Source organism: Sander lucioperca, chromosome 19, assembly GCF_008315115.2.
Source record: "Sander lucioperca isolate FBNREF2018 chromosome 19, SLUC_FBN_1.2, whole genome shotgun sequence".
Lineage (NCBI taxonomy): Eukaryota > Metazoa > Chordata > Actinopteri > Perciformes > Percidae > Sander > Sander lucioperca.
Genome location: NC_050191.1, coordinates 29755661 through 29776314, shown reverse-complemented (window position 1 = coordinate 29776314; position 20654 = coordinate 29755661). Strand labels below are relative to the sequence as shown.

At 38.0% G+C, this 20654-nt stretch overlaps 3 protein-coding genes across 9 annotated transcripts in view; 1 reads left to right on the top strand and 2 right to left on the bottom strand.

The window, feature by feature from the left end:
* Positions 1 to 8111, top strand: part of myo6a (myosin VIa) — a 177196-nt gene extending 169085 nt beyond the window's left edge. For all 7 annotated transcript variants that reach the window (XM_035995053.1, XM_035995052.1, XM_035995051.1 and 4 more), the window contains 2 exons: positions 4022 to 4240; positions 6133 to 8111. In XM_035995053.1, the coding sequence (XP_035850946.1) occupies positions 4022 to 4240; positions 6133 to 6332 (419 nt within the window). In that variant the 3' untranslated portion in view covers positions 6333 to 8111. The remainder of the gene's footprint in view (positions 1 to 4021; positions 4241 to 6132) is intronic.
* The window catches only part of LOC116045413, a 977204-nt gene that overhangs the window by 770640 nt on the left and 185910 nt on the right, over positions 1 to 20654 (bottom strand). The gene's annotated exons all lie outside the window — the stretch shown is intronic.
* LOC116045390 (interphotoreceptor matrix proteoglycan 1) overlaps positions 8786 to 20654 on the bottom strand; it is a 94563-nt gene continuing 82694 nt past the window's right edge. Inside the window, exons 18-19 of the mRNA XM_035995067.1 lie at positions 16376 to 16459; positions 8786 to 9953 (exon numbers count right to left, since the gene is read on the bottom strand). Coding sequence (XP_035850960.1) covers positions 16420 to 16459 — 40 coding nt within the window. The 3' untranslated portion in view covers positions 8786 to 9953; positions 16376 to 16419. The remainder of the gene's footprint in view (positions 9954 to 16375; positions 16460 to 20654) is intronic.

Here is a 20654-nt window from a genome sequence, read left to right as displayed (position 1 = left end):
ACTTCTGGTATGACACGTTCATGACAGTGTCATGTCATAGTTATGACAGTGTCATGTCACGATTTTGTCGATACCTTCAAGTAAAGTGTTACCAAAAAGTGACAAAACATCTGGGGAAAAGGTTTTTTAATTTTGACCCAAAAAAACTAAAACTTGTATGGTCGACGGGGAGACAACACGAGGGTTAAAGTGGCGTCCCATGTCTCGATCTGGATTGGTGGACGGGTTGGGATGTGCGTTTTCCAGCGAGTGTTTCTTCTTCATGTCGCAGCCACAGTTTGAAGCGCTGATCTTTATCCGCACGAATGGCTCACGCGTCCCCTTGCTTCCGTCGGCCTTTAACCCTCCTGTTGTCCTCGGGTCAAATTTGACCCATTTTCAAAAAGTTTCTATATCAGAAAATGTGAGTTTCTTTCAACCAAATTGTCCAAATAAATAATGTAGATGGTTCTGTACAACCATTACTCTTTACAAGTAACATAAATGATCAGTTCACTACTTTCATTGAATTTGGGTGTTTAATTTGATTTGATAGCTTTTGAAAAAAAATGGATAAAAGAACATTAAAAAAGTGACAAAAATGTCAAATTTAAAAAGTGATTTAAAAAAAAAACTTGGGGAAAAAAAGCTTAAAAAAAGTTGAAAAACAAATCGACAAAAATGTCAAAAAAAGTGACAAACCAGATAGCTCAGTTGGTAGAGCAGGCGCCCATATATAGAGGTTTACTCCTCGACGCAGCGGCCGCAGGTTTGACTCCAACCTGCGGCCCTTTGCTGCATGTTGTTCCCCCCTTTCCCTCCTTTCATGTCTTCAGCTGTCCTGTCAATTAAAGGCCTAAAATGCCACAAAATAAAAAAAAAAATTTAAAACGTTGAAAAAAATGACAAAAAAATCATGAAAAAATACTACAAAAAAGTGTCAATAAAGTTGACCAAAGCATTGAAAAACGAGTTTTAATTTAATTTCAAAGTTTAACCCAGAAAAACAAAAAGTTACAGGGTGGACGAGAAGGCAACAGGAGGGTTAAAAAGCTGAAAGCAGCTCTCGATCCCTCAAAGAGTCACTAGAGAGACTCTGAAAGCCAGGAAGTAGGACAAGCAGTAATCAAGGGCCTGAGAGGTTCCAGCGGGGAGCTGCGTTCAAGCGCCTCTCGGGAAGAATAGTTCTGCATTTCTGGTTGCTTTTTCTGAACAAAACCGGCTGATTTTTTTTTTTTGTTGGTGAAGTTTTGGGGGATTTTCTTTTCCATTTCTGAAAGTCGTTGGTTTGGGGGGAGGCGCTGCTCTTTTTTAATGTCTCGCCCTTTTGGAAGCTGGTGTGGCAGCAGGTGGCAGCGCCGTTTTGTTGGTGGTGGTGTTGCCCTGAAATAGACGGCTGTTTGATTTTATAAGGTGTTCAAATCTTGGAGTCAGTTTTAAAATAGTTCATTTTTTTTTAACATGTGAAAGAAGATTTCTCTCGTTTCCATTGCTTTGCTTTTGAATCATGGAAGAAATTAAGTTGCTTTTAACATAATGTGACTTTAACCTTTTAGCAAGCTGAGTTGAGTTGGAAACAAGAAATTTTTCATGCACATTTCCTTAATTTTAAAACTGAAAACCAGATCAAACTGAGCATTTGTGCAGCCCGAATCTCTTTATCATGTAGAGGAGCTTTGTTTGTCTTTGTAGGTTCTTATTTCACGCTCAATTGTGTAGGAAGATGCAAATGCTGTATGTTTTATGTTCCACATGAGTATGCAAACCCCGTCCTAAACATCTGCCGTGCTTCATGTCTGGCTGATTTCCTTCCCTCTGCTGTCAGCGCCGCTGACGCTCCTCTAACGGCAGGACTCACCCACTTAAACATGGACTCTTTGGCTACATTTACATCGCTACGTTTTGGTTTTTAAGCGGAGTTTGAGCCAAAAGAGATCTCCGTGCACATACGTGTTTTTAGCTCCAGTAGAAGAACTAATCTCTGTTTAAACTAACACGCCCAAACCTCATATCTCATCATTATTCTGGTATACTGGGCATAAACAGAAGCGTAATTTTACAACCCCCCCCCAATATTCAAAACTGGCCAGTGCAACCCCCCTTTAGATATTTAAAGACATTTGCACCATAAATTGATGCAGAAGAATTCAACAGAATAGAAAGTGTTTAACATGCTCAGGGGAAAAGCAGGGGGAATGAGAGGGTGAAACGCCAGAGCAGAGGGAATGAGAGGGGGAAACGCCAGAGCAGAGGGAATGAGAGGGGGAAACGCCAGAGCAGGGGGAATGAGAGGGGGAAACGTAGCAGAACATATTCCTTTTTAAACCAAAATGTAGTGATGTAAATGTAGCCTTTAAAATTCAAAGCTGATCCGAGACCAGCGGAGCAGGGCCTAATGTTTGCATGCAGTCAGAAGGAATGAACACACTGAACGGATGTTTAAAAAGGGAAATCTACGGATGTTTCACCGGGCTTGAGCTGACTGGGATGTTTGCTTTTGTTCCTGTACATTCACCTGTGTATTAACGACTTCAGAGTGAATGAAAATGTACCTTTTAAAGCTCTTTAGAGCCTTTATTTTTCTGTTTTAGTTTTAAACCGAGGTGGAAAGGGCCCAAACATATTCCACTTAAGTAAAAGTACTATTACTTTGAGGAAGTTTTACTTAAGTATGAGTAAAATTACCGGTATAGAAATCTACTCAAGTAAAATTAAAAAGTAGCTCATTTAAAATGTACTGAGAGTAAAAGTTACTTAGTTACTTTTAAACAGTGGGGGGGATATACTTTTTATACTACTTATAAATATCTTTATACTTAATATATTTCATTAACTCAGTCTTTTGCAATTTGATACGGATCCAAAGTCAAAAAAATGACAAAAAACGGCAACACTTTACTTGAAGGTTTCAACATAATCGTGACATGATACTGTCATAACTATGACATGACACTGTCATGAACGTGTCATAAATGTTATAAACAAGTCCTAAACGTTTATGACTTCTGTCATTAAGTGTCATTCGGTTTTTGTCATGACAAGTTGACATTGTTTGGGTTGTCTTGATTATGACAACTTGACATTACATTTATTTGGAGTGTCCTTATTAAGACAACTTGACATTAAACAGGATGACATTATGTCAAGTTGTCATGACAAAAGACATCCTCTGGTAATGTCATCCTGGTTAATGTCAAGTTGTCATTACAAAGACATCCCAAACTAATGTAATGTCAACTTGTCATGACCAAGACAACTTCTGGTAATGTCACTTTGATTAATGTCAAGTTGTCATAATCAAGACAACCCAAACAATGTCAACTTGTCATGACAAAAACCGAATGACACTTAATGACAGAAGTCATAAACGTTTATGACTTGTTTATAACGTTTATGACAGTGTCATGTCATAGTTATGACAGTGTCATGTCACAATTATGCCGATACCTTCAAGTGTTACCCAAAAACCTTTAAAAAAAAGAAGAAAAGTGAAAACAACGCTTTCGATTTGAGTTTGTTGACAGATACATTTTTTTTTTACTTTACACACAATGTTACATTTGGAAAAATGAAGTTTTTCCAAATGTAACAGACAACAGTTCTTTGGAAACAAGCTTATCTTTGTGAAATTATAACTCAGTTGAATGTTCCTGTTCACTTCTCCACGTAGAGAGCTGGACTTTCCAACGATTACTGAGATGCAGCACGCTGACATTTCAGGCTTTTATTGTGCACTACTTTTATTTTCCTATGAAGGGAAATTCTCTCGCCTCGCGTTAAAAAGGTCAGACTAACCCTACTGGAGCTGCTGAAGTCGATATTCGGCTCGAGGGCACTTCAGCAGGGCAGGTCTTTGAGGATTTAAAGTGACGAGTTAACACACAGGTTGATAAACAGGAAGAAGGCTGCTGTTGCTGAGTGAATCCCTTTAACTGACCCCCAGGCTGCATGTAAACATGGCTGCTGGCTCCTGATTGGTTGCTATCATCCGTGGAAGAAGATGCCTAACTTGTATTCCTTCTCTGTTGCATCCAATGAGCAGCGCAGCAGAACCCGGCCCCGCCCATCCCGGCCCGGCAGTACGAGGTGGCCATGAACCGGCAGCAGCGCTACTTCCGCATCCCGTTCATCCGGCCGGGCGACCAGTACAAAGACCCCCAGAACAAGAAGAAGGGCTGGTGGTACGCGCACTTCGACGGGCCCTGGATCGCCCGGCAGATGGAGCTGCATCCCGATAAACATCCCATCGTTCTGGTGGCAGGTCAGTACAGAGAGGAAGAGGAATTAACTAGACTGAGGCAAAAGCTATGATTGGACTATAGAGAGGCAAAGTCTCTCCCCTTCCAGTGGACCTCATGGGACCTTGGGAAAAGATATGCATGGTAGTGAACGATGAGAGACTCATTATTTTTGGATCCCCTTTGAATTGAGCCACGTATTTACACACATGATGTTCGTCAATCTAAAAGATAATTTTTTAACTGGAGAAGAAATCGTCATCACCAAACCCACCAGACTCCATGTAAATAAACAGTAATTTTATCATCGTAAAACACACTTCATTGAAAGTGGACAGAAACAAAATAAATCTATTAAAAGCCATCTTGGTTCATCTTTCCACTGTTCCAACAATCACCACTCTGGTTTGGTTGTAATAAACCCTTAATTCACCCATTTACATGTGGAGATATACTGGCTTTATACACGCTAAAAGTCCTGATTATTTACATGGAGTCTGGTGGAGTTTGGTGATGGTGATTTTGTGGCTGTTTCATGTTAAACTAAAAGGATCTTACTCTTTAACTAAAAGGTCTATCTCTGTAGGGATCCTTTCCATAACGTTGTCAGACATTTAGAATAATAATCTGAGTCTGTCAGCGGCAACAACAGAACTTTTACAGGACGCTGACTGACACTGAACATTTGTCCTGTAGGGTAACATTACAGCCCGGTTCACGGCTGCCGGTTACAGCGTTCTGGCTCAATACTGGACCAGTTTCAAAGATTTTTGTTCACATCAGTCACTTAAACACCAATGCATAGGGAACTAGGGTCCAGGTTGGAAAAATGAAATGAAATAACCTTTTAACAGTGTTTGTGCCACAACAGACTGTAGAACCACAGATTGTACCAATTCAGGAGTCAAAACACAACACTAAAAGAGAAGAAGTAGTTGTTTTGTTCACCCATCTGTCTCAGCATATGTGCAGAGTTATAAAAACCTGTGTTTCTCACCACTTTGTGTGACTCCGAGGGTTGCTGTGGGTTGAGGGATGTTTGGGAGCTCTTGGTGCTGCTGTGGGATTTTAAAAAGTGTTTGGTCGTCAATCAGAAAGAACAGCTCACATTGTGGTGAGATGGTTTGCATTTTAGAGCGGAGGTGTTCACAGACAGCAGCAGTATGTGGCTGACTAACGACCTCATATTAATGGAACTTATTGCCTTCACAGCAGCAGGTGAATATCGTTGAATATGTTCAGGGAATGAAATATTTCTTCCTGTTGCTGCACTTTTTATTCAGAGTGCAGGACAGAAATCTAAAAGCTGTTTCAAACGCGGCCTGGGCGGCTGTGTGCGGAGGGTCTGCTGAGTGTCTGATCGCCGAGCTATGCACCTCTAAGATTTAGTAACAATGGGGACGCTGTCGCATAGGCCGCTTTGCAATGATTGGCTACAGGAGAGAAGAAGTCCGTTCTTTGAGCTGCTCTGACCGCGATCAGTATGAAAGACCAGACGGTTCGTGGCGGCCGTGTGCGCCGACCGCGCTGAACGCAAGAAGCATGAAACAGCTTTACAAAATTCACCAAGTCAACAGTTTAAAAGGATCATTAAGTATTCTGTGACTTTGGATGTTAAGACAGTAAAACCTTTATATTCACAGATTTTTGTCATGTTCCCAGTGTAATACTATACACTAATACTAATGTATGTTTAACCCTAAAAAATAAAAAATGTCATAAAAAAGTCATTTATAGTGTAGAATGCCATAAAAATGTCACTGTAATGGGGCTTTTGGTGGTTAGGAAATGTAGTCAGTGATTATGGGGTGTCTAGTCAGGACTCGGGAGGCAGGGATGCTCAGGTTTTGGGCATCTTCAGTTATGATTGAAATGACATCTCTGCCTGTTGCTGAAGCATACTTTTTATTTTCAGGAAAGGACGACATGGAGATGTGCGAGCTGAGTCTGGAGGAGACGGGCCTGTCGAGGAAGAGAGGCGCCGAGATCCTCCCCCGGCAGTTCGAGGAGATCTGGGAGCGCTGCGGCGGGGTCCAGTACCTCCGCAGCGCCATCGAGAGCCGGCAGGCGCGCCCTACCTACGCCACAGCCATGCTGCAGAGCATGTTCAAGTAGACGGAGCCCAGGGTGGGGGGGTCGCATTGCACACAAAGGGACAAACGCACCAGCTACCTACAGTAACAAAGATGGCGTCTGAGCGTACTGCACCAGGTTCTGACTGCGGGGCATTCACGTGAACAGCGATTCTTCTCAACTCTCCTTTCGTTTCTCTTCTGTTGTCTGTTTTTTTTTGTTCGTGCTGGCTTTCGGTTCCTCGAAGAAGAAAGGGGGGGGGGGGGGGGGCCAGGGCAGGGAGGTTTTGCATTGAACCCTATGCAGAAAAATCATAGTAAATTATCACATCTGGTTGTTTTCCAAGGAATTCTGTTCTCTGTAACATGTCTGCAAGTCTAACTCTGAGGCCTTAATACTACTTTAACAGGGTTTAAAATGCCACAAGTAGGACTTTTTGTTGTTGTTTTAAAGCTGCCTCCCCAAACGAGAAAACTTAATTCCTCTGTAATTATGCATTCCTGATTATTACACTGAAGTCTTACTGGTGTGTCGCTTCCATCTTAACAGCTAGCTGGTGATCCCTCTCCGACTTTAAACCTGCTGTTTACATGGTCGTCATGTGGTTCTTACAGGGCGAGAAACACTTGCACAACGGGCGCTCACCGTGAGGCAGCGCTGCACGAGTGACTGCACTCAGAATGAAGTCAAATATTTGCTAATACTTTATTTTTTTTTCATTTTTACCTTTTGTCTTTCCAACCGAATGTAACTCCAGACCTCGTTGATTTGTTCATGTAGTGATTCCTCTTTTCTTCTCGCTGTGTGTGATTAAATGTGTAAAAGCTAATCAGAAAAAGGTCCAAAAAAAACGTTTGACTTCGAGACCAAACATCGCTCCGAACTTTAAGCCCTTGTTGGGTTTCGGTAATTCAGCTCTGTGATTACTTTTTCGTCTGCGTTTTATAATGCAAAGCAGGAAATTGTGAAATAATCATGCAACTCCACGCGGGCTGCTTGAGACCAGATCAGTGCTGCAAAAAAAAATATCCTCCATACATTCACGAGGAAAACATAATTTGCCAATGCAGTGATTCCCAAGGCAGTTTCACGTTTTTCATTGTCCTGAAAACATATAATCATGTGATTCCAGAAATGTTTTAAAGAAATTCCAAATCTCACATCAGATTGAAAAGCTACGGAGCGCGTCATTAACTCTGTACGATGCACTGGTACTCAGAATGAACTGGAACATTCATACAAACGCTGAACATTGTATGTGCAGCTGACAGTGATATTCCAACTGGAATGTAAAAGTTTATTTTTGGAAGAACAGTTTTCTACTCGTGCTCTGGCACGAGAAGCAATAAACCACGCAAGCTAAGCTAAGTGGGGAAAAAAACAGGCGTCCTTTGATGTACACACACAAAAAAATGTAAAGACAATCTGCTGTGACGTTACACCTTTATTCACCTGAGGTTGCCAAGTTTGTTCCCGAGCTTTCTCTTCCTTTTGACGCTCTCCTCGGCACAACAGAACGCTGACTTAGATTGTCTGAAAGCATGGAGATCCGTCTCGCTGCAAAGTGGCTGTTCCTCTTTTTATAAATGGCATTAACACGCAGGAAAGCAGGCTCGAAATCAATGACAGAACACACCCAAGAGAAGCCGACGGTCTGATAGTCGAGCTGCCAGTGGCGCAACGTTTGGATTTGATGATCTACGGGTCGAAACACGTATAGACGCCTCGGTTAAAAGTGGGCTGAAAAGATTTTTTTGGGATGTTTAAGTTTATAAGTAACTCTGGCTTTCATGGAAACACAAGTGTGAGTAAACTGACCAATAAAGCACTTTTTTTGATAGACAATTTAGGGTTACACTTTACTTGAAGGTATCTACATAAGAGTGACATGACACTGTCATGAACGTGTCATAGACATACATACAACAAGTCAAACGGTTATGACAATGCTTTTTTTTAGTGTCATTCGGTTTTTGTCATGACAAGTTAGGGTTAGGGTTCATGTGTCATGACAGTGTCATGACACTCTTATGTAGATACCTTCAAGTAAAGTGTTACCCAATTTTGTCTGATCAAAACAAACAACAAACAAAATCTTACCCGTTTATTCTGATTGAAGACGTACGAACATGCAGAACCAGGTCAGAACGAAGCGTTTTCCTGTCCGTTGATGCCGAGTGTAAAGGGGGCCACATTCTGAGCTTCGCCCACAGTTACGACCTCAGTTTTAGGTTGTAACACCTGAGTAATGACTTCGAAATATTTCCTGAAATGTACAAGAAAATCCTGCATCTGCTCCGATCTGTTTCTCTTCCACACATTACAATCATTCCTCGGGAAGCGCTGCCTTTGTCCACTGTCACTTTTCTAACGCTGATCTCTCTAACAGATGAATAAAAAGCATTCCATGTTTCACTCACCTCTCTGCATCTTCTTTCACTTCAGTTTGGGGTCAAACTAAACCTGAATATCTCCTCAATACCTTTTTAAAAACAATGAAGAAAATGGGATCTCTTATACAACTCAGTTTGTATTTTTAACTATCGATTGTAAAACATTTAGATGACAATTTAACACTTCAAATAAGAAAAACAGTCCAAGTTACATTTTTTTTGCCCAAAAGGAGATGTTTTGTCTATTTACATGAACTGTACAAGAGAATATGGTGATATTACACATCTACAACTCAAAAAATGGCTGCATTTGCCCACAAAATTCATTGTTAGCATGCTAACAAGCTACACTAAGATAATGATAAAACGTGGTAAACATTATTCCTGCAAAACGTAAGCATTTAGCTCAAAGCACCAATAACAAAGACAGAAACAGTTAGCTTTTCTAGTTTTTCACTTTTTCCTTTAGAAATACTGGATTATTTCACCTTGTTAGGCCTTTAAAAATCCTTCAAAACAAACAATTTGAGAAAGAAAAAAATTCACTTTTTGGTGCTCAAAACCATAACCTTGAGACCAGGAGCGGGCTCAAAGTAACTATTGCTTGATTTTTAAGGGGTCACAAGCTAAAAAAAAAAAAAAGGTTGGTAACCACTGATTAAGATATCGATGAAATCAGCTGCATTTTACTATTCGTTACTCTGGCGACACATCCACAGTGATCCTCATCTTCAGTCCCAGTATATAAGAGGTTCAGGTGTACAACGGGGTAAAGAATGTTTGTATTAAGCTGTGAAAGGATGAGGGTGTCCAGTTCTGACAGTCTTTACAGTGTTTACAGACCTAAATGAAAAAATTAAAGCAGATCCCTGATGCGAGGTTCCTTTTTTGTTTCCATATTTGAGAGCTTTCAGATGATCTCATCATGTCACATCAGATCCTGTGTATTTTTAACCATCTATTTACTACACAAACACAAAGATTGTCAGCAGACGTGTACAAAAACAGTCCATGGTCGATCAATGATCGAGGCTGCAGAGTCATGTGCTGAGATCCTCTTCGACGACGATGACGGCGGCTGTCCGGCAGTTTCCAAAGTGGCCTAAATGTCTGTTTACGCTGAAGGAAGATCGTCCTCTGATATAAAGCTCAGAGCTCTGAAGAGTTTGGAGGCAAACAGTTTGTCCTGAAAGCTCTTCAGCTTTTGATTTCTAACTGTGAGGCTGTGATGAGTCCCGAGTTCCTGCTGACGAATCCTATTTCACAGAGTCTGCAGGGGAAAAAGGTACAATATTAAAGGGGCACTCAAACCAATTTTGCATGTGAAAAAAGACATAGTATAGCACGTCCAAAAACATTCATAAAAAGTCATAGTATGTCAAAAAAAGTCATGAAAAATTCACAGTATGTTGAAAAGTAATAAAAAGTAATGGTACAGTATTTCAAAAAAAAAGTCATAGTAGTATGTCGCAACAATTCATAAAAAGTCACAGTATAGTGTGTTGAAAAAAAGCCATAAAACAATTATAGTTTAGTATGATGAAAAAAAGTCATAAAAAAGTCACAGTATATGTAAAAAAAAAAAAAAGTCATAAAAAAGTCACAGTATATGTCAAAAAAAAGTCATAAAAAAGTCACAGTATATGTCAAAAAAAAGTCATAAAAAAGTCATAGTATAGTATGTGGAAAAATGTAGAAAAAAAGTCATAATATAGTACGTCGAAAAAGTCATAAAAAATCATAGTATATTATATCGAAAAAAAAAGTCATAAAAAGTCATAGCATAGTATGTTGAAAAAGGTAGAAAAAAGGTCATAATATAGTATGTCGAAAAAAAGTCATAGTATAGTATGGTCAAAAAAGTCAACGCAAGTCATAGTATAGTACGTTGAAAAAAGGCATTAAAAAGTCATAATATAGTATGTCGAAAAAGAGTCATAGTATAATATGATGAAAACAAATCAAAAAGTCATAGTGTAATATGTCAAAAAAATAATAAAAAGTCATAGTATAGTATGTTGAGACAAGTTATAAAAAGTCAGTGTACTATGTGGAAAAAAAAAATCTTAGTATAGTATGCTGAAGAATGTAGAAAAAAAAGTCATAATATAGTATGTCGAAAAAAGTAATAAAAAAGTCATAGTATGTCAAAAAAGTCGTAGTATATTATGCTGAAAAATGTAATAAAAAGTCATAAAAAAGTCGTAGTATAGAATGTTGAAAAAAGTAAAAAAAGTCATAAAAAGTCATAGTATTTAGAAAAAAAGTCTAAGTATAGTATGCTGAAAAAAGTAATAAAAAAGTCATAGTGTAGTATGTCAAAAACATAATAAAAAGACATAGTATAGTATATCGAGACAAGTCATAAAAAGTCATAGTGTAGTATGTTGAAAAAGAGTCATAGTATAATATGATGAAAACAAATCATAAAAAGTCATAGTGTAATATGTCAAAAAAATCATAAAAAGTCATAGTATAGTATGTTGAGACAAGTTATAAAAAGTCAGTGTACTATGTCGAAAAAAAATCTTAGTATAGTATGCTGAAGAATGTAGAAAAAAAAGTCATAATATAGTATGTCGAAAAAAGTAATAAAAAGTCATAGTATAGTATGTTGAAAAAAAATTATCGAAAGTCATAGTTATAGTATGTTGAAACAATTCATAAAAAGCCATAGTAAGTCGAAAAAGAGTCATAGTATAGTACAGGGGTGGCCAACCAGTTAGGTATAAAGAGCCACAAAAAAAAACGCACCATAGCAAAAAGCCACACAACACATGCATGTCCACACTACAACAGCAACAGTGTCTTCCAGATCTAATGACATAGCAGGTTTCATAGTTTTTTTTCTCACTTAGATTGACTCAGTGGGAAACCTGACAGTCTTTGTTATCCACAGTCCTTTTCAGGTCTTGCTTGAACTCGGTTGTGGCCACTCGAAGCAACTCTCTCACTCATTTGTCACTAAAGGGGCTTTCAAACAGTCGGATTCAGCAGTGAAAGGGTTAACGAGGAAGGTGATCTGTGGCCGCTGTTTTTCCTCAGGTTGCAGAATCTGTCCTCAAAACTCTGCTGCATTATTTTCCATTTTAAAATAATTGGCAAATGTATTGGCAGATGCATTCAAATGTGTTTTTTTTTTTACTTATCTGAAATACTGTATGTTTCAGAAAAGTTAAAAACAACAATCAACCAATGACACAGCCCCCAGCCACACAGTAAGAGCCTCACAGGAGCAGGCAAAGAGCCGCATACGGCTCAAGAGCCACAGGTTCGCCACCCCTGGTATAGTACAATGAAAAAAATAGTGTATATGTCAAAAAAATAATAAAAAGTCATTGTATAGTATGTCGAGACAAGTCATAAAAAGTCATAGTGTAGTATGTCGAAAAAATTATAAAAAATCAAAGTGCATTATGTTGAAAAAAGAATTAAAAAGTCATAGTATATTAAGTCGAAAAGGAATAAAAAGTCATAGAATGTATGTCAAAAGTCATTGTATAATTTGTTAAAAAAAAAGTCATAAAAAGTCATAGTATATTATGTTGAAAAAAGGTATTAAATGTCATAGTTTAGTATGTCAAAAAAGTCAACGCAAGTCATAGTATAGTACGTTGAAAAAAGGCATTAAAAAGTCATAGTATAGTATGTCGAAAAAGAGTCATAGTATAGTACGATGAAAAAAAATCATAAAAAGTCAGTGTAATATGTAAAACAAATAATAAAAAGTCATAGTATAGTATGTTGAGACAAGTTATAAAAAGTCAGTGTACTATGTGGAAAAAAAATCTTAGTATAGTATGCTGAAGAATGTAGAAAAAAAAGTCATAATATAGTATGTCGAAAAAAGTAATAAAAAAGTCATAGTATAGTATGTTGAAAAAAGTAATAAAAAGTCATAAAAAAGTCGTAGTATAGAATGTTGAAAAAAGTAAAAAAAAGTCATAAAAAGTCAGTATTTAGAAAAAAAGTCTAAGTATAGTATGCTGAAAAAAGTAATAAAAAGTAATAGTATAGTATGTCGAAAAAAGTCATAAAAAGTCATAGTATGTCAAAAAAGAGTCATAGTATAGTATGCTGAAAACAGTCATAAAAAGTTATAGTATAGTATGTCGAAAAAAGTCATAGTGTAGTATGTCAAAAAAATAATAAAAAGTCATAGTGTAGTATTTGAAGAAATAATAAAAAGTCATAGTATAGTATGTTGAAAAAGAATTATCGAAAGTCAGTTATAGTATGTTGAAACAATTCATAAATATAGTATAGTACAATGAAAAAAATAGTGTATATGTCAAAAAATAATAAAAAGTCATTGTATAGTATGTCGAGACAAGTTATAAAAAGTCATAGTGTAGTATGTCGAAAAAATTATAAAAAATCAAAGTGCATTATGTTGAAAAAAGAATTAAAAAGTCATAGTATAGTAAGTCGAAAAGGAATAAAAAGTCATAGTATAGTATGTCAAAAGTCATTGTATAGTTTGTTAAAAAAAAGTCATAAAAAGTCATAGTATATTATGTCGAAAAAATGTATTAAATGTCATAGTTTAGTATGTCAAAAAATGTAGAAAAAAAGTCAGTATAGTTTATAAAAAAAAAAATCATTGTATAGTTTGTCAAAAAAAAGTCATAGTATGGTATGCTGAAATAAGTCATAAAAAGTCACAGTATACTATGTTGAAAAATAGAGAAAAAAGTCATAGTGAAGTGGAAAAAAGTAATAAAAAGTAATAGTATAGTTTGTTGAAAAAAGTCATTAAAGGCATAGTATGGTATGCTGAAAAAAGTAATTAAAAAGTCACAGTATAGTTTGTCGAAAAAAGTCATAAAAGTCATAGTTTAGTATGTCAAAACATTTATAAAAAGTCATAGTTTAGTATGTCAAAAAAAGTGATAGTATAGTATAACAAAAAACGTCATTAAAAAGTGATATTATAGTATGTCAAAAAAGTAATTAGTATAACAAAAAAGTAATTAAAAAGTAATAGTATAGTATGTCGAAAAAAAGTCATAAAAAGTCATAGTATAGTATGTCGAAAAAAAGTCATAAAAAGTCATAGTATAGTATGTCGAAAAAAAGTCGTAGTATAGTATGCTGAAAAAAGTCAAAAAGTCATTGTATAGTATATCGAAAAAAGTCAATATAGTATGCTCAAAAAAGTCATAAAGGTCATAGTATAGTATGTCAACAAATACATAGTATGTTATAAAAGTCATAAAAGTAATAGTTTAGTATGTCGAAAAAAAGTCATAGTATAGTATACTGAAATAAATCATAAAAAAGTCAGTATAGTTTGTCGAAAAAAATCATAAAAGGTCATAGTATAGTATGTCATAAAAGTCATAGTATAGTATTTCAAAAAAGGTAACTAAAAAGTCATAGTATGGTATGTTAAGAAAATGTCTTAAGCAGTCAGTAGAGTTTTTTCATGGGTGTTTCTACATCTATTCATAGCTAGCTGTGGGAGTGAACATTTCTCTTTCAGATCAAATGATCTGCAGTGCACTGACGAAATGACTCAAGGTTACATTAGCTTTTAACGCTGTCAATTAATTGGAATTAATTAAGTAGAAGTGGTCCAATTTCCTATAATTAGTGCCAAATTACATGGTACTTTCCTGGAAATCACAGACTTAAATGTGGATCCAAACTGCTGCTTTCTCCCCTCAAACTGTTTTACTGATCCTTTTACAGTGTTCGTCTCTTTAGTTGTAATGTTTTCATGGGATAAACTTCTTAAGTCGACAGAGCAGAGCGGACAAAAACATAATACTTTAAGGTGATTTAGTTGTACAACTGTGCGGCTACTACAAAAAAATAAATAAGAAAACTGATGTTTTAGTTTGGAGCAGAAGGAGAGTGAGACGTCCTGAACTTCCCTCGCAGCTCGGCAGCGTTTCTGACCCACAGACTGCAAAAATAATAGACAAAGCTTCCAGGCCTGAAAAGTGAAGCTAAAGCGGAAGTGCTTTAAATCTGCATTCTATCTAATTTCCAGCAGGGGGCGACTCCACTGGCTCCAACAAGAAGTCTGTTTCTAAAAAGTCTGAGAAAATGAGCCTACTTCTTTCTTGATTTATTACCTCAGTAAACATTGTCATAATAAGTTTATGGTCTCAATCGCTAGTTTCAAGTCTTCTTTAACACAGCATGATGTTCGTTTAGTAAATGATGGTCCTATTTATTTTAAAATAGACGATAAAGCAGGGGATGCTTTAAGACCTGTCAATCAGGACAGAGGCGTAGCAATGCTAACCATGCTAACACTGTGGACATTTAATTGGACCTCAACTTGTTTTTGGCTGTTGTCCATGTTTTCATCTTAAACTTTGACCCTCTCACTGTGTGTGTTAATTGGAACATTTTGGTCGCCTAAAAATGTCTTGTTCAGCAACCAAGATAGCTAGCTAGTGTTAGCTAGTAACTTAAGAGAAAGGCTTCTGATTTTGAACCAGCTTTGTGTACTGCTGTGCATGCTGACGAACGGCGCCAGTAGTAGGTGGTCCACGTTTAGCCGCCGTTAAATCTCCACTGGATGACTCGCTTCAGAAGGGTTGAAAATCTGCAACTTTAGCGTTTAGCTTAGCGCAGTGCCATTGCAGCCATAAACACTGGCTTGGTTGCGTCATCCTCCCCAGCTCCACCATCCCCAGCTCCACCCTCTCGTCAAAAAATCGTCACGACGGGTTTCAAAAAGCCAAGATGACGACGGCCGTATCATCAAACTCCAGGCTTCAAAACGGCAGTCCACAAACCAATGGGTGACGAAAAGGATGCTACACCCACTATCTTTATAGTCTATGTTCAGGGTGCTGTGTCATTTCTCCAATGCTCCATTGTTCCGACCTCTCAATAACCCGAAAAATTTCCTCTGGTCCTACAGCCCACTAGTCCGACGTCAACCAGAATCCCACTATGGCCACGCCAAGACCCACCCTTCAATAGCATTTATTGGGCAGGCGTCCATGCTTACGCAAGGTAACGTAACCCCATTTGTTCAGGTCCTATCCCCTGACCAATCAGCCATCCTAACCTTAACCACTCGAGGTTAATGCCTAACCCCAACCTATTGAGCTGCTTCGTAGGGCGGGTCTTGGCGTGACCATAGTGGAATTCGTAATTTCGCCACCAAAGGGACGTCAGACTAGTGGGCTGTAGGACCCAAGGGAATTTTTCGGGTTATTGAGAGGTCGGAACAATGGAGTGTCGGAGAAATGGGCAGTCCCCATGTTCAGACTGCAAAAGAGGATCAGACTAATCACCTTGAGGTTAGACGGGGACTCTGGACAAATCATAGTGTTTCTGCTGTAAAACAGTCTTGACATTCAGTCCTCGTCCATCCTTTGGGAAGTTTAATTAGTTACCAATCAGCTCTGCGTCTGCATAACACTGAGCGGCTCTGAGCCACTTTGGGTTTAGACTGGTGGGAAGGATAACAGCCCAGTAATTTGTCCAAAGCAAAAGACCACAGGAAGATAATGACAGGCACAGGTGCTTGTTTTAGGTTTGGATTTAATCTCAAACTGCAGGTTTTTCTCTGCATCGTCAGATAACATTTTCACCATATTCAGCTCTAATTTATTCACTGAAGCCTTGCTGAGGGTGCACGATCTTTCCTCCAGCAGTAACACATGATTGCACATGTGGGACTTAACCAGAACAACCTCGCTCCTGGCAACGAGCCCCTCTTACCCTTTTGTAGTATTCTCAGGTGACCTCCGATCCGATATGTTTTCTTAACTGGCAAGGCCTGGGAGGGAGTAGCTGTCTTTGTATCTGTGAAAAGAGAAAAATGAAGGTGTGAAAATGAAATTGCAGGCGCAGCAACGCTGCACATGTACTGAGGCGAGAAACTATAGTATTCTTTGTGTCTAAAAAGTGATTCGGAGAGAAGATATACAGAAGACCTGCACATACTGCAAATGTGTTGAAATACAAAAGAGCTGAAAAGAGCAGGAAAATCACATGGACTAAACCGGGAGTAGAAGACATTCGGCTGATTATTCTCAGGTGAAAACACACAGATCGAGATATGATGCTATCTTGAGATCAGTTATGTTTGTCTCTATTGTTTTTGGAAATATGGATCACTGTTCCCAACAAGTTGTTCATTCAGATTCATCCTTAAATTATGAAGCAGTCCCTTCTGCATCACGAGTTAAAAAAACAAGCAGATATTCAGCTCCTCAGACACATTTTACATCTTTATTTTACATTTCAGGGGACATTTTGTCAACACTCTTCCTCTGCAGCACAAGGAATGTGTTTTATATTTCAGTAACAACTTAAACTAAGGGGCCATATTATGTATCTATGTCTATACTGTCATTTAAATTTGTCAGATATTCTATACTTGCGGCATAGTGCACGTCTGTCCGTTCTCTTCCATTTTTTTATTATTACATTTTTTTTTATTATTTTTCTTTTTTTTGGGGGGGGGGCTTTTTACTTATTATATCGAAAGCAAGGGTTAAAATGTTACAAATGTCAATATGTTTTAAATGTATCTCTCTAGCAGCTTCTTCTGGTAAATTCTCATCACATCAGTGTAAAAATACAACATCCAGATCACAAAAATCCTAACAATCCAATGATACTAGCGATGATGGTTTGCACAATGTCATCAAACCAAAATGCACTCTTTAGACCACAACGTGTTCATTAAGTAAACATTAATCATAATAAATCAATGAAGCTGATTTAACCATTTAAAGGCCATCACTAGATTAGTAAATGTTGTGCTAGATGTAGTATTACGGCATCAAAGGAGGAAGATCAGTCTGCTGGATTTATTTTAAAAAAAATTGAATGAAAATGAAATCCATCCATCCATCATATCTTTTTTGTCCACCAGCCAAACGGCTAGTGAGTGTTCAAATGTTACCAGCCACCTTAGTTTACCATTGTTTTTTTTTGGCTGGTGAGCGAAGCAAAGGTACCAGCCTCTTGCATATTTTACCAGCATTTGGATGTTGTAGATGTTGTAGATGGTGCTAATTTTGGACACTCCATCCATCCATCCCCTTTCATTCAGCCTGCCAGTAAACTGTATTTAAGACGCTCTGTGAATCCAGCATTGCACCCACACACTGCTGACAACTTAGAAATCTGTTTGTTACACAAACACTAACCTGGGCCAGAATCCAACCAGAACAAATCTTAGTAGGTAAGCCAGGTAAGAATGTGGCTGCAGGACAAAATCGTGACCTGGAGTACCAGGGCCACATGGAGAGCAAGGTGCAGGACAAAACCTGAACAACAACTGTGTTTTAGACATACAGACTCTCACAGGTTTTCCTCAGTGTGTTTTCAGTGAATCTTTTGATTGACAAGCCTCTATCTCACACCAAACTGATTGATTTGCCTCTTCCGGCAGTTCTACGTGTTGTCAAGCAGCCAAATGATTAAAAGGAACGTGCAGCTCTGCAGTATTAACCGTTTAGGGTGTACTGCCATTGTCTGTTTCTCTGTCCTGTTCTTGGCTGGTCTGGACGCAGGATTAGACCAAACAGGGTTCAGTGTTAATCAAGGGTGGCAAATCCAAGTCGACTGCAAACCCCAAGCCCCTTCAATCCCCCAGAGCAGACAGAAAAACTGCTGCTACCTTAGATTTCAGAAAGGAGACAACAACCGTAGCTTTTCAATTTATTTTCATTGTCGACTAATCTGTGGATTATTTTCTGTATGAATGGATCAGTTGTTTGGTCTCTAAAATGTCATAAAATGGTGAAAAATGTGGATCAGTGTTTCCCAAAAGCCCAAGATGACGTCCACAAATGTCTTGTTTTGTCCACATATTCACATTTAACAAGCTGAAAATTAAGAGAAGTTTTACTTTTTTTCACAAAAAATGACTCTAACGAATTACTTGTTTATCAAATAAATTGGCGATTACATAATTGATGAATCTTTGCAGCTCTACTGCAGGTTGTACATTTAATATTCATTTGGAACAAAACAACTGAGGGTCCACTGTGACGAAAAATGACTTACTGTATTCGCTTCCTCCAATACCGCACACACGTTCACAAACTACCCAGCAGTATACAAAGTCATTAAAATGAGCTCCACCTCTCTTAGCTGCTACATTTAAGTGATGAACACATTAATGCATCGATAACTATAATACAACAATAGAATATATATATTATTATGCATAATGAATATGTTTACTTTAAGTATATATAGATGCTGATACTTTCGTTACTTATTATGAATGCAGGACCTTTACTTGTAACAGAGTATTTCTACACTACGTTAAGAATCAAGTGTACTTCTTCCACCTCTGAAAGTTGTTGCATAAGAGCTCACAGAAGAGTTAATGATATTGTAGTTCTCCTTTGTAGTTTCGGTAAGATCCCATTACTGACCAGGGGCTAAATGGAAATTCAGAAAATGAGATTCCTTCTGTCTGAGAGTGCAACAGGCCCCATAAAGATAATACAAATGTAAAAATACCTCTAAAAATATCTTGCAAAGGTTGAGAAGATGGCAATGTAAGGTAAGAGAACTCTCCGAGGTGCTTTGTGTAGGGAGCTGAGGTGCTGAAGTCTAACAGGGTTGAAATTAGATTTTTCTGGCAGTAGAAGGGCAGCGACTGTGAGCCGGTAGTTAATATAAGAAACGTTTTCTCTTCATTTAAAATCAACTTAGCATTGATTTATAGTGGAGAGGGCTGAGATGTGAGAGAGAGATTAGTCTGTATGTGGGTGTAAACGTAGAAGGCAAACACAAATCAGAGAAAAGAACAAACAAAAGCACCACAAACCTCATAAAACTAGTAGGTTTCTCTGCTGAACTCTAAATGTGTTCACCCTGAACTCAAAGCTAAATTCAGTGTAAACAAAAAGACACACAAGAAATGAAGCAAAGACGCACCCTCGATGCCAAAATATTTCAGTATGAGCAAAAACTGTGATTATTCCAAAGCTCTGTCCACTTTAGGCCTGCAACCAGGGTTGGAAATACGGGGAGCTACGTGGAGCTTGGCTCCCCCGAAAGCCTCATTTGTCAAATTTGAAATAGATAATGAGGTTAATAGTAAAGCACTTGTCAATGTCAAGTTTGTTCAGGCAACAATTTCTGATAATTTGTGTCTGATAAACACTATTCCTACTGTGGCCAAGGATGCGTGGAGGCGCACTCAACATTTTTTTCAAGTTTTGTCAACATTTACAGCTCAGGGTTCATAATTGACCGTTCGCTAAGCCCCGCCCTCCTTAGTTACTGTTGCTACGCCTGTCAAGCTTTCGTGCCTGGCACGTCCATTACAGTATGTATGCACCGGTGTCAGACATTCCCAAGGAGATAATTAGTAATTTTTGGTGAACAGGTGAAATATCTGAGAGAGCAAGACAAAAGGGACTGCAGTATGGTTTCGAGGGATATATCCACGACATAATATGCAACCGATGAGAGAATAATTTCATCAAAATTGAAGCTAAAGCCTATAGGTCATGCAATAATGTGAGCCACCTCATACGCTGACCATTCAAATGGGAAACACACAAATTGAGGAACAGCTATGTTCATGCACAGCAGGGTAAGTGACATTTGAAAATAATCTAATAATTATAATAATTATAAATCAAACAGCTTATCCATAAATCTTGTGGAATAAACACAAGACATTAGTATGAACATTTGATAACAATGAAATAACATTCTCCTGCTTTAATTTTTAGCGATTAATAAATGCTGAAATACATTTTAAAGTATGTCAGTGAGCCTCCGTTTTGCCTTTAACCATCTCATGGATGGGTTAATAAGAGATGTGTACCCACTCGATCGCTCTCTGGGACATGTTTTCATGCTAATCAAACGTGTTTGGAGCTTGAAACAAGCTAGCGCGGACCGCTGATTAGCTTACAACGCTAGTATTCGGGGCAGAAAGACAGTAGCTCCCAAGACGGCGGCCGTCTGTAGCTATACGAGAACGCAACTGTCTTCATAATCTATCTTTTTAATAAAC